The sequence below is a fragment of the Coccidioides immitis genome, assembly GCF_000149335.2.
Source record: "Coccidioides immitis RS genomic scaffold supercont3.2, whole genome shotgun sequence".
NCBI lineage: Eukaryota > Fungi > Ascomycota > Eurotiomycetes > Onygenales > Onygenaceae > Coccidioides > Coccidioides immitis.
In genome coordinates this window covers 2,539,323-2,553,193 of record NW_004504309.1, presented here as the reverse complement: position 1 = coordinate 2,553,193, position 13,871 = coordinate 2,539,323, and the positions used below count along the sequence as shown (strand labels likewise).

The window sequence follows — 13,871 nt, the reverse complement described above, 5'->3', positions numbered from 1 at the left end:
TATAACCCGCCCTGGAACACTTTTAGTTTAACAGCCATTCAGAGAACGCGAAAGTGGTGAAGGGGATCTGTGGTTGACTCCAACTCTGGCACCTTTCGGAGGACTAGACGGGGTAGACTCGTGCAAAAAGCAAGAGTTAGATAGAACTCGAGTGTTTCTAGGGTTAACTACAGCATTGGGCATAGCCGGTACGTCTGCATCCTGCCAACGAGCGAGGAACTCCGCCCAGGGGATTTCTACGAACGAGACCGGAATGTCTGCCGTCGCTCACTTCACAGGCGGAACCTTGGATTAGTTACATAAGCGTTTCCGACGTCATGGCCGGCGGACTGACGAGTTGGAACTGGGAGTCCAAGTTTCAACTTCTGCCCTGATAGCAGCTGCAACGCGCGGTGCTCATTCAGCTGAGGGGCAAGATGCCATGGAATCTTTGTCCAGATGGTGAACAGCCTATTATATACATCAATCCGCAAATTGGCCAAGCAATATCATTTTCATATATATCAATTTCCGGATATCCGTCATTTGGCCACGTCCCGTTCCTCAATGGCACAGTCTAAGAAGAATTCTTCCCAATCTTCTCAACCTGGTTCCAAATGGCACGACGACCCGCCGTATGCGGTCCAGCCACCAGAGGAATTTGGCACAGTTTACTGGCGCGCTAGCTGCTGCTGTGGACAAGTTAAATATCAGCTGAACAGAAAGAAGCCCCTGGATGCGAAATTCTGTCATTGCGTGGGTTGCCAGAAGTTGCACGGTTCGTGTTTCCGGAGTTCGCAATGTCTGCAATTTTTTTTTTTTTTTTTTAAAAAAAAAAGAAAGAAAACTCATACCCAAGCTCTTCGTTGACTGGATCCATCGGCATTCGTGGCAAGCGTGATTGATTTTTGACATAGGTGCTCCATTTCAATGGGCTGCCATATTCCACAAATCTGATATCAATTTCCTAAACGGACCCAGAGGACTAGACTTCTACCAAAGCGGTGAAAACCTTCGCGAGCACAAGCTGCCCTGTAAAGTGTTATGCTCCCATTGCCACTCTCCAATCATGGACGAGGGTCGGAATGTCATCTTACTGTTCCCGGAATTGATAGATCTTGGTGAAGGTCAACTAAAGAGAGACGCATTGGATATTTTTGCCCCGAGGTAAGGAATCCTCCAGCTTCTCGTCGCTCGACTGCCTGGTGCGTTCCCTGGAGCGACTAATTTCATCCAATAGTTGTCACATCTTCTATTCCCAGAGAGTCATCAACATAAATGACAGAAAGCCCAAATGGGAGGGACTGAATGGCTCGAGTAGAAGAATGGACTCGTGACTGAATTGCGTAGATGTGCGGTTTTGCCCGGAATTGGCTTTTTCTCGGTAACGTGGCGTTTGTTTGTAGCAATCGAGGCATTCTATATCTATTGCCACAGTCATAGAGACTCCAAGAATCCTAGAGATGCACGTGGGGTAAGCCTTTGAAAAAGAAAAACGATTCCCCAGAAAGATCTCCAATTCCAAACGCCTGGTCTCATCTGTTGGCTTCAAGCATCAAATTCTGGATGACGTCGCCGCATCGTCGAACATCAACCCCACCAACGGCCTTGACTTGTCCCCAACTCATCTTTCTCCTGATCTTCATCCTCGCCTTTTTCCCAAGTGTTCTTTTCACCCTTCTAAACTTCCTAACCTCTTTACCTTCTTCCGTCGCTCACTTAGCCCTGTCACACCCTTCCGGTGCCAAGTTGCCTGAATCGACCACGTCCTCGTCAACTCCATCGTCCGCACCCCACTCCATCGTGACAATGAGCTGGTTTCAAAAGACTATAAACCTTCCTGCGCGATCCCGCGGCTCCTACCTTGTCACGGACCACATTATGTCCGAATTGCCAGAGATTCGCAACTACAAGACTGGTTTACTGAACCTCTTCATCCAGCACACGAGCTGCGCGCTGAGCTTGAACGAAAACTGGGATGCTGATGTGCGCGCAGACATGAGCGATGCCCTGGATAGACTTGTTCCCGAGGATTGGAAAGGAGACCTCTACCGACACAGCGCAGAGGGGACCGATGATATGCCTGTAAGCACTGTGGCTTTCTACCCCCTCTGGGTGTTTTTTTATGGCGGAGGACACTTTGTTTCTGACTGAACCCCGACCACTGTCCAGGCTCATATCAAATCCGCGTTAATTGGTGCAAGCGTTACGATACCCATTACGAATGGTCGCTTGGCTACCGGAACGTGGCAAGGAATTTGGTATCTCGAATTTAGGACGTCAAAACATCACAGAAGGGTGGTCGCTACCATCCAAGGGGAGAAAATGGAATAGACTCGCACAATAATACCAGTCCCAACCGAGGAATGGTGAAACTTCAATTTTAGACCTTTGAGGTTGGACTAATGGTCGTTAGGAGATAGGTATTCTTAGTTGTCCATATTATCATGATGCAGATAGACAGGCTGCACGGTGCTATTAGAGAAATGAGGATTTGCGTCGGATCCAATTGCCAGAGGTTGGACAGGAGCTATTGGTTCTAGAATTCGAAAGTATCACCGGCCCATTCGAGCCAGAAGTTTTTGGACAGAGCATTGTCAATGCTGAATAAATGAACTGTTTTTTCTTCAACATAAACCAATATTTGTACAATATAATCTTTTCGAAAAGAAGATATCGGTGGAAGAACAATATCAGCCCTCGACCCGGTCAAAAGTCATTTCTATCATGTTTAGTCAATAGGAGTAGGGGATAATTGAGTCAGGCGCGGATAGACACAGAAATAGGCTGGTATTTGTCTATACAATTTAACTATCGCTGCTCGAACCCTCCCTCTGTAACCCGCTGGGATTCAGGAACTTCTGCTGGGTCTCCGAGTGGCTTTAATGGATATGGGGTGTGTGGAAGAGATTCTAGGAACTTGCGGTTATGTTCATGGGCCTGATACATCAGAGGAGTTAGTTAACCCAACCTAGTAAAGAGCCGGAGTTCTCGTTGTCTTCTGCCAGAGAACAATTGGGGGTGGCGGAGGAAGGACTTACGAAAGGAAGCCCGCAGTATCCACAGACTGCGATCTCAGGCTTATCAGTGTTGATGAAGATCTTCGGGTGGCCCAGTGGCCCGCCACCACCATCACAAGAAACGACCCTCTCTTTGGTCCATCTCACAGGTTGTTTGTGGATCAGTTCGATAGCAGCATACGGGCGTGGCTATCCGATCGTCAGTCAAACAATATCATTCAAAAAGCCATCTCAACCAATTGCAAAATTTCATCATCCGGACCCCGAAGGAGTCACAGAGAAGGAATGCTATCCCTGAGGCCACGAACCTGATAGTCCATGATAGTCTGCTCGAATCTTGGGCCAGACATGGCCAACTCCCTCGGCTGCTGGCTCCTGGCCCAGGTGGTCGCTCTATTTGGAGCCTGCATCTGGAGTTCCGCGCTTGCTTGCTCCACCGACTCCTGCAACGGAGCATCTTGTCCGCCCATAGAATCCAATGGCACTGTGTTGGTCTCCGATATGCTCGTTACCCTCTTTTGCGGGTTGGGATCGTTTGTCGGGATGGCATTTTCGGATCTTTCGGTGAGACGGGGGTTAGTCGAGGAGTAATTGGCCCGGGAAACGAAGCGCGTCGACCGTGCCGTTAGGAGGCGTAAACTCGAACGTGTTGAAAAGAGCATTTTGGCGGCCGATTGACGGTTGAAGGACGGCGGCTTTCTGTCTGCTCGTGAGGTTAAAGAGGTGGCAGCCGGCCTGAATTGAGGTTCATCGAGGGCCAAGCAGGACCAGCCAATCACATCGCTTGTCATTGGCTCTTGGAGAACCATGGCGGAAATTTAGCTTCGATAAGACTTATCAGGCGTTAAGAGGCTCGACGATAAAATCCATATCCATTGAGATCTGTCTACGGAGCAGAGAAGACACTTAACTTTAAATTTTTGAACACTACTCCGTACTTGCTAAGCATTTCCTGCGTGCGAGGAAATTGTAACTACTTTCTCAATCGAAGATTCTTAAATCCATTCCACCATGCCGCGAGCTCGCACTGAGAAGACAATGTCTTCTCGTCTTCTTACTATGAAAGTACGATTTTCGCATCATCTCGTTCACCTCTGCTTTCGCAGCCCAGATCGCTCATCTATGAACTAGTTTATGCAACGCGCTGCCGCGTCCTCTGGCGGCCCAGCGACCCCTTCCAGTCAAACATCCACGGTCGACGCCGAAGCTTCAACGCCTTCACCGAAACGTCAAAAACTGTCCAACAATGCATCGCGTTCGGACATGAAGGCGATATCAGCCGCTATCAGAGCCGAAGAGGAAAGGCGCGCCGCAGCAATCGCGAAGCAAGCAGCCGAAGCCGGAGAGACCCAATGGGTCCTTGAATTTCCTGCGCGGGCGATAAGCAATACGCCAACGCCGACAGTGGTGACAACAGCAGACCCGAATGATACGGACGAAGAACTCGAATACGGCGGTCGAAGAAGTTATGGAAATTTTAAGAAGAAGACAAAAACTCCGGTTCGTTCCGTCATTGCAAGCCTGATAGTGCTCTTCTATGTCTCTGGTCTATTCTTCCCCTGGTGACTCGCTAACACAAATGAACAAATAAAGGCATATGCCACAGTTGAAGAAAAGCAAGGCGAAGCTGCTGAGTCTTCGGAGCAAGATGAAGTGTTAGCTCTGATTCGTTCAGCACAACCTCAGGAAGAGTCTAAACGAAACAACCGTGGACAGTCCAATCGCCAAAACCAAGATCGTGCGCGTAAAGGTATTAGCTCTGGTGGCGGCCGGCAGTCTGATGAAGTCGATTTACGCAAACTCAATAGCATATCCGGTGGAATGTCAAGGGAAAAAAAACCGGCCGGCGGTAAAAGGAAAGGGTTCAGATAGGTCACGCTTCGCGGGTCAAGCGTGGACAGCTTACACGGACTCCCCACAAAGCGTGACGGTATGCCTTTCGAATTAGATACCAAGAAGCCCCATCATTAGCGTGGAATGACGCCCGAAGATTTACAAATTGAATATGTACAAAGAGACCGGGCTTACGGCGAGGATGATGTTCAAAGCCTGGCCTTTTCCATTCGCTCCTTTTCATCCCACTGCTTCCGGCTGCGATAATTTATGGCGAGATTCCAGGCTGCAACACTTATTCCCAGCGGCGGAGCAAATAGGAGGACCCACGCCCACCACCGCGGACTCGACGCCTCAATGCGCGTCATGGCCTTCTTTATCTCGGCCTCCAGCTCCGCTCTATCGCCATCATTCCACACGATGACGCCTCTCGCCGACTCTACGCCCCTGAATTGCGCACGCTCCACCTTTCCCAGCACATTGCCCTGACTCTTCACACGATTCTCAGCATCCTCAGCACTCAGATGCGGGTCTCGCAACCGCAATCTTTGCATCTGCACTGCTGGATCCTTGACTCCAACGACAATAACCGTCCCGCAGAGCGCGTCCAGTCCACTCTCGAACAGCAACGGGACATCTAACACGACCGCCCAGTGTCCCTTCAGGTAATACCGCACGAGCTCACGGTACATCTCCCATCTGACTGCCGGGTGCACAATCCCATTCAACACCGCACGATCTTTCTTGCGCTCATCCGAATCGCCGAAAACTCGTCTCCCCAGCACGGGGCGGTTTAGAGGCCGCCCTTTCCCCGGTGTTTCTTCAGGGAGGAGGAGATCTGGTGTGGTTGGACCGAAGTAGTCTACTATAGCCTTGTAGCCAGGTGTGCCGGGTTCGACGACCTTCCGAGCGAGGACATCTGCGTCAATTATCGGAAGATTGTACGGCGGTGCGGATAGGAGGGAGGAAACGGTTGATTTGCCGGTGGCAATGGAGCCCGTTAGACCGATGAGGAGCATGGGGAGGTGATATTAATTAGAATATGTGCGTATATGTAATGGGAGGATATGTCCGATGCAATTACAAAGGAGGGTCGCAAAAGACAACAATCGACCCCTAGATCTTATATATTGGAGTATATGTTCTGAATGTCTGTCGTTCGAGGTGGGACTTCGCAGCTCTCTTCCAAGGGTTCGACAAACAATCAATTTTGTCCTGACTCGGGCAATTAGCGAAAAATACTGGAGACACAGTAAAGGCTCTGTACAATTGTCGCGTAAAGATCGGTGCTATCCTAGGCCACTAACAATGTCCCATCAGTCTCTGCGGTTCTCCTTTCGTCCTTCGCTGACCTTGCCCAACTTACCAACCAAAATGTGTGTGCCTCCCCTATGCCCAAAGCTTAACTTATCCTCCAATCTTCCGGGTAAAAATCGGCGAAAGCCAATAGACAGTATCCAGGAAAAGTTGTACAGACAGATAAATACCTTATATACGAATAAAAGGAAGAGCAATGTGAGTATGTGAGGCCCCGTCAAACTTAAGTAGACGGTGACTGGTCCGGAGGTTGAAAGGGAAGACGTGATGACGGCACTGGAGAGGAGAAACGATTGGGGGTTTCTCGCGACATGGCCAACCTCGGCTTTGGAAAAGTTCCCGGAGGTGAGAGCTCAACAGGAAACACTCGCCGCAGAATTTTTATATCTATATGTCTTCTCCTAAAAGTAGAGGGTACTACAATATCAGCTGGGATTTAATTATTACTATTAAGAAAGAGAGTCTAGGATAGCTCATGGCCTCAAGAACGCTCGATGTACGGGAACATCCTGCCTCACGTCCCAGCGGGAACCAAAGAGATGCATTTTATCATGTCAATTCCCCGGGAGTTATCTTTATTTTAGCAGTTACAGCTCCGAGTGGAAAATAAATTCAACGCCAAAATCCGCCCAGTTATCCTTTTCCGGATGGAAGAAACGGTGTCTCCCAGCACATACACACCCTGTACTACTCGCGATCATATCACTGCATCTCTCCTCCCCCTAAATCCTCCATCCCCGTATCCTGCCCATCACTATTTGCGACACCATCACCCGCCAGTATCTTCGTCTTCGGCATCTCAGACGGCGAGGTAGGAGTTTGATCTCCAGGCGTCACAGCGACCACATTATCATTCTCATCGACAAACTCAAAGTTATACCTGGACAACAGGTGCGGAATAGCAGAAAGTTGGGGGCCGTATCGAGCAGTATTATCATATAACTCAAACAACGGAACAGCGAGGAGCTTCATGTTCTTAGGGACCGACAAGACCTCTGCATCAACGTAGTAAACCGCCGTCAGTAACTCTTCGTCAACAGCCCCAGTTTTCACTGGAGGATGCGAACCAAAAAAAAAAAAAAAAAAAAAAAAAAAAAAAAAAAGAGATACGTACTCTTCTTAGGCAACTGTATAAAATACAACTTCTTGCACTCCTTCGGCCTTGTCACATGCCCCGGCAGGAACGGATACATAAACGTCTCGAAATTCGGCCTCCACCACTGCGCCAGGGTATCTCCGACCTCCCAATCCTCGTTGACGCCTTCGCCACTAAACTGCGACCCAACGGGGGCTAGGCGCTCGTTTAACCGCGCTTTGAAGCCGTCGACTTCGTCGTCTGTATGTTTGAGATAGTCACCAGGCCTACGCCGTTATGCTCTCCCAATCAGCTCAGCTCAGTTCAGTAGGTTGCACAGGGTTTTTGTCTTTGAGCGATTTGTCACCACCCCAACCAGTCCAAACGATGGCCCAAAAAAGTAACGCAGGCGAAGTAATATAAATAAAAAAAAAAGAAAACGAAAAAGAAAAAGAAAAATGAGAACCGCTGCTTACAGCTTAAAGAAGGCGTTCGCGATCTGCAGCATCAAGACATGTGGATGATTATGTTCATGGCACACCAGCACCCCCTCGCACGTCCGTCTCATTCCGTATTGCTCATAGTGCTCTTCCAAACGCTTTAACCGCGCTAATACCGAAGGGTCTTCCTCTGGTTGGGTCTCCTTGGTTCCGAATGTGTAGTTCGAGAGTGGATAAAGGCGGATGGTGGCTGGTTGTCTGTCAGAGAAGGACTTGGGAATAATAGGTCTATAAATTTCAATAATGGGCAAATTAGTAAAATTCTGCAGTATTTTTATTTATGGGGGAAACCGGAAAAGGAAAAGGCTCTCCATATAGCGAGAAGAGCACTGTGCATAACTTACGGGCGCGAGCTCTCCTGAGCTGCTGGCGGAACGGTTGACATCTCTCCCTCTTGTGATCTTGGCCAGGCAATTCAAAACAAAACGAAAAAAAGGGCTGTGAAATTAGCAAACCAAGATATATCTGGATATGGAACGTGATGGTCGTTGTTGGAAACACCGGCTTTCTTGGAGCGTCGTGAGGTCTGATATGAACATACAGCTTTCGAGGCGTGAAGCTCATCGATTAACTGTCGGAAACAGCGCGTCGGAACATTGTTAATCCGATTCCACAGGAGTTTCCAAGTAGGTAGGTCTCGATCCTTGTGTTCAAGCTTCGCTACTATCATTCATCCAGAGAGAATACCAGAGCACTGATTGATCTTCATAGATTACATCTATCTAAATCCAAAAAAGAGCAAACCCGCGGAGCAAATGCAATCCAAATCTAAGTAGTTACTGTACAACAAAGACACCCAAATCCCGATTGAGGCGCTTTTACCTTTGGGGGAAGAAGTCAGAAAGCAACTCGAAGAGAGAGTTGAGCAACCGGAAGATGCAAATGCAGAATATTAGGACGAACAGCAAATCTATAGGCAAAGGGTATTATAACATGCTGAGACAATTGGGGCGAAACGGGGCAGAACGGCTCAGAGCTTAGGCTCGAAGTCCTCGTACTCGCTCAAATCAACAATGGGAGCAGCAGCCTGGCTAACGGTAAGGTGAGCCTTGAATTCGGGCACACTCGTGATATAAACGGGCTTCTTGGAAGTAACGCCGTTAACACCATTCACACCGTTCACCTTCAACTCTTTAGCCGCCTTTTCACCGTTGGTCAAAGCTGGTTTGACTCCAATGCTGGGGAGTAACTTGGCAAGCAGTTGGTTACCGCGTTCAACAATGGATGCGACCTGATCCTCGGCAACCTTGGCTTCGTCGGTCAAGAATCTCTTCACAGTGTCAGTGATACCACTGATGTCTTCGCTTGAGATGGTCACGTTCTCAAAGGCTTGCTTCAGCCTGTCGCCGTCAACTTCAACGTTGACGGATTTCAGGAACTTGTGGAGACCTTCGATGACGACATCCTTCTGTCCTACGGAAGCAACAGGGCTGGCACTCGCCTGGGCTTTCATGTGAACAGCGAGCTTGGCGCGAGAAGGAGACTGCGGATCGATGTATTGCCGGTAAAACTCCACGATCTCAGCCTTGGTGAGCGGTCTGACCGCCTCAGCATCTGTCTCGTGCTGCAGATAATCGTAGTATTCGGACCCGATGTGTGACCAGTAGCGGTTGGTCTCTGAAGAGAGATTCTTCATCTTTTCGAGTCGCTTGTTGATAACACTGCGCTTGTGCGCTTCGAATACAGAGTCGGTCATATCGTTGAGGTAGTTAGCAAACCGGGACAGGAAGGCATCGATACGCGATTCGAGGTAATCACAGTCGCGCTCGCTTTGGATGATCACACGGTAGCCTAGGGTGGTTGCAGAGTAGCGGGCACCGCTCCAGACAACGTATCCAAGCTGTTCCTTGGTCCGAAGCTGGTCAAAGGCAGGCTCGCTTGCCATCTGGGCGAAAAGCTGGATCTTGGCCCGCAACACCGGATCGGTCAAGCTTCCAACGAAGAGATAATATTCAATACAATGATTGATATTGGCTGGGTCTTTCAGGGTGTATTCGTAAATGTAGTTGCTTCCAGGAGGTAATATCATGTTCCGCCTGACTCGCCACTGAGAACGAGGCAGCGGTCGAGATTTGAATGTTGACTCGACAAGGTCTGTAAGCTGAAGGGCATCCTCCTTGTAGAGATTTCCGTGGGCCAGCACTTCGATATGGGTTTGGCGCAGGAGCTGAGGGAAGAACGTGGCAACATCTTCAGCCTCGATATGCTCCAACTCCTCTGCCAACTGCTGGTTGATAAACGCCTTCTCAGCAGTCAAGAATCTTGTGTAGTTACCGACTTGGTAGTAAGGCAATTGGTACTCCGCGTTACGGAAGCCCCTGGTCAGTCGCTCCTTGACAATTCTAAATCGATCGGGCTTGACCTCCAGGTCCTTCATGCTGTGTAAGACCTTTTCAAGAAGGACGGCCATCTTGTCGTTGTATCCAATGATTGACACGTCAAGGCCAAAGACACTGGGAACCAGGTCGTACTCCAGGCCGGCCAGCTCTGCGTCGTAAGAGTACTCCGTCAACGCATCTCTGACCAACTCGCAATACAGCCTGGCCTTGACGTTGTTTCCTGGTGTCGCATATACAAGTGGGTTTCTCAGAGTGATCTCCAGGGAAGCCTTGGGTACCCAGAAGGTGTCATCCTTCTTGAACCAGACCCGGACCCGCTCATCATTGCGGATCAAGCTGGGAGTCTGAGTAGGCTTGTCCACCTCCTTTTTCTCCACGTCCAATCTGGTTGGCACAAACTCGTTCTTGTGGGGTAGATGTAACTCAGGTATTTTCCCTGCTGATGGTGACTCAAGCATCGCACGAATCTCAGAGAGAAGCTCCTCGGGAACCTTTTCAACCCTGTATTCGGTGCCGTACCATTTCTCTCTCCGATCCCAGTCGCCAGGGTACGTCTGGGAGATCAATTCGATGTTGAAATTATCGGCGTTAAGGTAGCTAAGTCCGCGGGTGACAAGCTCGGGGTCGAACCTCCGAAGCAGGGAACAGCTGATCAGCCATTCTCGGGGGTAAGGCTTCTGCATCACGCTGCTGAGGCTGCTAGTGAACCTGCTGGCAGGAGACTTTTGCTTAAACCGGAAGTCGACCTCTGATAGATTCTTCATTTCATCGAAAATCCATTGTTCCGGAGGGTTCTCTTTGATAAGAGCAATGTACTGGAAGACGACCTTGGCGACCTCTTGATGGTGATGCAAGCCATCTTCGGTAAGGCGGATGGAAATGTTGAAGAACGCTGCACCTGGGCAGACAGGCATGGCGCCGGCCGAAAGCTCGGTTGCCCAGCCCTTGGCTTTGATGTAGGCAAGGATACTTCCTGGGCCTTCGTGGCCAATCAGGTGGCTGATATATCTGCTAGGCTGAGAATCATACATATGCTCTTCATCCTGGTAAACGAAGAAGATATCGAGAGATCGCGTGTCCATCACGGGTTTAGCGTAAATCATCTTCTGCATATCCTCTGGCGCAAAAGGCGGAACGTCATCCCATCGATTCTGTGGAAGTTCCTTGTTCTTGACATCGGAGAACAACTGGACGACCCAACGTTCCAGCTGGTCGAGAGATTCTCTGCCCAGGACGACAAGCTTCATACGGTTCGCCGAGTAGTGCTTCTCATGGAACCTGATGAACTCCTCCCGGACATCCAATCCACGCTTCTGAGGTTCATCCCGCAACGTCTGCAGGTTGCCGGTGGAAAAGTGGTGGTAAGGGTGCTTTGGGTTCGAGAGAGACTTGTTCAGCTGCAGAAGGCGCCATGGGTCGCTCTGCAGATTCTTCTTGTTCTCTGAGTCAACAGCGCGGAGCTCGCGATCCAAAGTCGAAGGAAGGAAGAGCGGGCAGATAAAGAACTGAGCAAATCTATCGAGAGCACCGAACAACGGGGACTCCGGGTCACTTGTCGTAGAGGCGCTCTCTTCAACTGTGCTGGATCTCCTGTCGACCAAGGGTCCAAGTGGAGTCGGGTTCTCCGAGGGGGTGGGCAAAGCGGATTGTGGGGATTCAACGGGCTGTGAGTGGGATGTGGCAGCCACCTCGAAGTAATAGTTCGTCTCTGTAGCGGCCGTGTAGGCGTTTGAGTGACCGGAATGGGCAGCGAGGTACTGGTTGTAGTCATTCTCTCCAGGATACTATTTTCAACAGCAAGACACAATGAATTAGCCGTCTTTGTTATTTTATTTTTATTTTACACATTTGATATTTTATTACCTTTTCCGTGCCCATGAACAACAGATGCTCCACGGCGTGGGCCATACCGGGCATGTCATCATCGTCGGAGAAGTTGCCGACGTTCACGTTCACGGAGGCACTGGCCTTGTCTGTGTTAGGATCGTGGACGAGGAGAGCTTCGAGCTTGTTGGCCAGTCTGATGACACGATACGATCGGTCATCGACGACCGGCTTCTCCACGCTGTCTGTCACACTCTCGACGAGCATCTTGGCTTCGAAGTCCGGCAGTGGGATGGAAGCTGGAGGAGAAGTCGAGGCCAGCGAGGGAAGAGAGGAGGAGGAGGAAGAAGAAGAAGCAGACGCGGAAGAAGTACGGCGGACGGAAGAGAACGAGGCCGGTGAGTGCAGGGGTCTCGGGGCAGCACTGCTCGAAGACGACCGGACTGAAATATTCGGGGCGTGCCAAGGTGGAGAAGAGCAGACGAAACGACGATATAAATGAGGGACAGGGGCCCGGAATGACGACAGAGCAACCCTGCTGAAATGAAGCGAGCGAGGAATCGACGGGCAACGAGAGCAACAGGAGAAGGGAGGGTGGTGGAGGGAGAGGAGCGAGGACCTTGGAGGCATGCAAGGAGCAAAGGATGGGCAGGATGAGGTAAAAAAAAGGGAAAAGAGAGGGTCCGAAACAGGGAAAAAAAAAAAAAAAGCAAGATACTTTTATATATAAATATAAATATAAATAGCCTTGAAAAAAAAAAGAAAAAAGAAAGGAAAAAAAATAATTGATGGGCGAGCTTGTATTCAACGAGTTCGGGGAGAGGTGGCGGGGAACCTGAGAAAAGCCAAATCCGGCACGGGAGTACCAAAGAGGTAGTTCGGGGTCACTCTGTTCAAAACGTTCGAAAATGCTGTTGTTACATACCTTCGAACCGGGGGCGGGTGGGGGGGATATTAAAAGAGGACGGGGAGGGATTATCCTGGCCGGGTCGAGGGGGGTGAACTTCTCGCGACGTGTGATTTTGATTGTTTGCGAGAGAATGAATAGGCGAAGCGTTGCACCGACGAAGCAGAGAAGCAACGAAACCGGGCGGGCAGAGCGAAAATGTTCGATTTTCGATGTTCTGGCAGTGGCGGCGGCGGGCGGCGGCAACAACCAGGGGAGGGAAGGGCGGCGCGGGTACTTGCTGCGCAGCCGGGTTTCCGCCCAACAGACGTGTATCTGCCGAGTAAACCATCCCATACTGGAATTGCTTCTTTGCTGCCAATCGCAAGTCCGCCCATTCGCCGGATTGCCGCGGATATGCCCGATCAGGCAGGCGGTGAATGGTACTTGGCAGGGGCGGCAGCATTTGTGGGCTATGATTGGACAGATAAGGGCAGACCCGCCTTTTCCCGATACAGTATGAGGAAAAGTGTGGCTTGACGGCGATCCAGCCCGGTCGATCCCCGTCAGCCCTTTCCGCTTGGAGAGGAAAAGCCGTCAGGAATATATGTACGGAGGACATACTGGCAGTACATGCCTTCCCCGCGAATGACAGGCGACGACGGATGTACATCCTCACACATATCCATACAAAGAGTACTCCGTACGTACCTTGCCGAACTCCCCCCGGGTTGCCGTCGTTGGTGTTTGTCATCCCCACTTTCCGCCTGTCACTCACAGATAGAGAAGCCGCTGGCTCTCGCCGATGTAAACAAATTAAATAAAAAAACAGTTTTACTCAGATCTTCGTGATGTCTCGAAATTGAAATCACAAGAATTTTACATCTTCCGCCCGCCGCAATTCCCGCTGCAACATTGCCAGTTTTCCCCCGAATTACCTTTCGCCTGTACTGTACCTATTTTACGTACCTACCGTACCTCTCCGTTCCGTGGATGCCCAAAAAGAAACCTTGATCACGTATTAATTTTTTTTTTTTTTTTCAGGCCAAATCCCCCTCAAGTCACCCGGTGAAACTCTATCCGACACCGAATGTACCT

The 13,871-nt window shown here is 50.0% G+C and overlaps 7 protein-coding genes across 7 annotated transcripts; 3 read left to right on the top strand and 4 right to left on the bottom strand.

Annotated features, from left to right (window-relative positions):
• The first annotated feature begins 411 nt into the window (after positions 1-411).
• Positions 412-1,458, top strand: CIMG_06417 (uncharacterized protein). The gene is made up of 4 exons (XM_001242520.2): positions 412-757; positions 897-1,013; positions 1,095-1,146; positions 1,220-1,458. The coding sequence occupies exons 1-4, from the start codon at positions 439-441 to the stop codon at positions 1,314-1,316; spliced, it is 585 nt and encodes a 194-aa protein (XP_001242521.2). The 5' UTR covers positions 412-438; the 3' UTR covers positions 1,317-1,458.
• Positions 1,459-1,545: 87 nt separating this feature from the next.
• Positions 1,546-2,667, top strand: CIMG_06416 (secondary thiamine-phosphate synthase enzyme; the record flags this gene model as incomplete). The annotated part of the gene is made up of 2 exons (XM_001242519.2): positions 1,546-2,064; positions 2,152-2,667. 2 exons carry the CDS (start codon positions 1,546-1,548, stop codon positions 2,311-2,313), a joined length of 681 nt encoding a protein of 226 aa, XP_001242520.2. The 3' UTR covers positions 2,314-2,667.
• CIMG_06415 (NADH-ubiquinone oxidoreductase) lies at positions 2,307-3,808 on the bottom strand (the record flags this gene model as incomplete). Its single annotated transcript, XM_001242518.2, has 3 exons — positions 2,307-2,919; positions 3,021-3,188; positions 3,308-3,808. 3 exons carry the CDS (start codon positions 3,806-3,808, stop codon positions 2,791-2,793), a joined length of 798 nt encoding a protein of 265 aa, XP_001242519.1. The 3' UTR covers positions 2,307-2,790.
• A 70-nt stretch (positions 3,809-3,878) lies between these two features.
• CIMG_06414 (uncharacterized protein) lies at positions 3,879-5,976 on the top strand. The gene is made up of 3 exons (XM_001242517.2): positions 3,879-4,064; positions 4,131-4,499; positions 4,593-5,976. Exons 1-3 carry the CDS (start codon positions 4,011-4,013, stop codon positions 4,869-4,871), a joined length of 702 nt encoding a protein of 233 aa, XP_001242518.2. The 5' UTR covers positions 3,879-4,010; the 3' UTR covers positions 4,872-5,976.
• Positions 4,592-6,382, bottom strand: CIMG_06413 (dephospho-CoA kinase). Its single transcript, XM_001242516.2, has 3 exons — positions 6,199-6,382; positions 6,100-6,134; positions 4,592-6,047 (listed from the first exon to the last, which is right to left on the bottom strand). The coding sequence occupies exon 3, from the start codon at positions 5,849-5,851 to the stop codon at positions 5,042-5,044; it is 810 nt and encodes a 269-aa protein (XP_001242517.1). The 5' UTR covers positions 5,852-6,047; positions 6,100-6,134; positions 6,199-6,382; the 3' UTR covers positions 4,592-5,041.
• A 183-nt stretch (positions 6,383-6,565) lies between these two features.
• CIMG_06412 (cleavage and polyadenylation specific factor 5) lies at positions 6,566-8,245 on the bottom strand. The gene is made up of 4 exons (XM_001242515.2): positions 8,069-8,245; positions 7,701-7,952; positions 7,264-7,511; positions 6,566-7,144 (listed from the first exon to the last, which is right to left on the bottom strand). Exons 1-4 carry the CDS (start codon positions 8,107-8,109, stop codon positions 6,852-6,854), a joined length of 834 nt encoding a protein of 277 aa, XP_001242516.1. The 5' UTR covers positions 8,110-8,245; the 3' UTR covers positions 6,566-6,851.
• A 164-nt stretch (positions 8,246-8,409) lies between these two features.
• On the bottom strand, positions 8,410-13,239 carry CIMG_06411 (a-pheromone processing metallopeptidase Ste23; the record flags this gene model as incomplete). The annotated part of the gene is made up of 3 exons (XM_001242514.2): positions 8,410-11,847; positions 11,927-12,330; positions 12,813-13,239. The coding sequence occupies 3 exons, from the start codon at positions 13,237-13,239 to the stop codon at positions 8,695-8,697; spliced, it is 3,984 nt and encodes a 1,327-aa protein (XP_001242515.2). The 3' UTR covers positions 8,410-8,694.
• Positions 13,240-13,871: the final 632 nt, after the last annotated feature.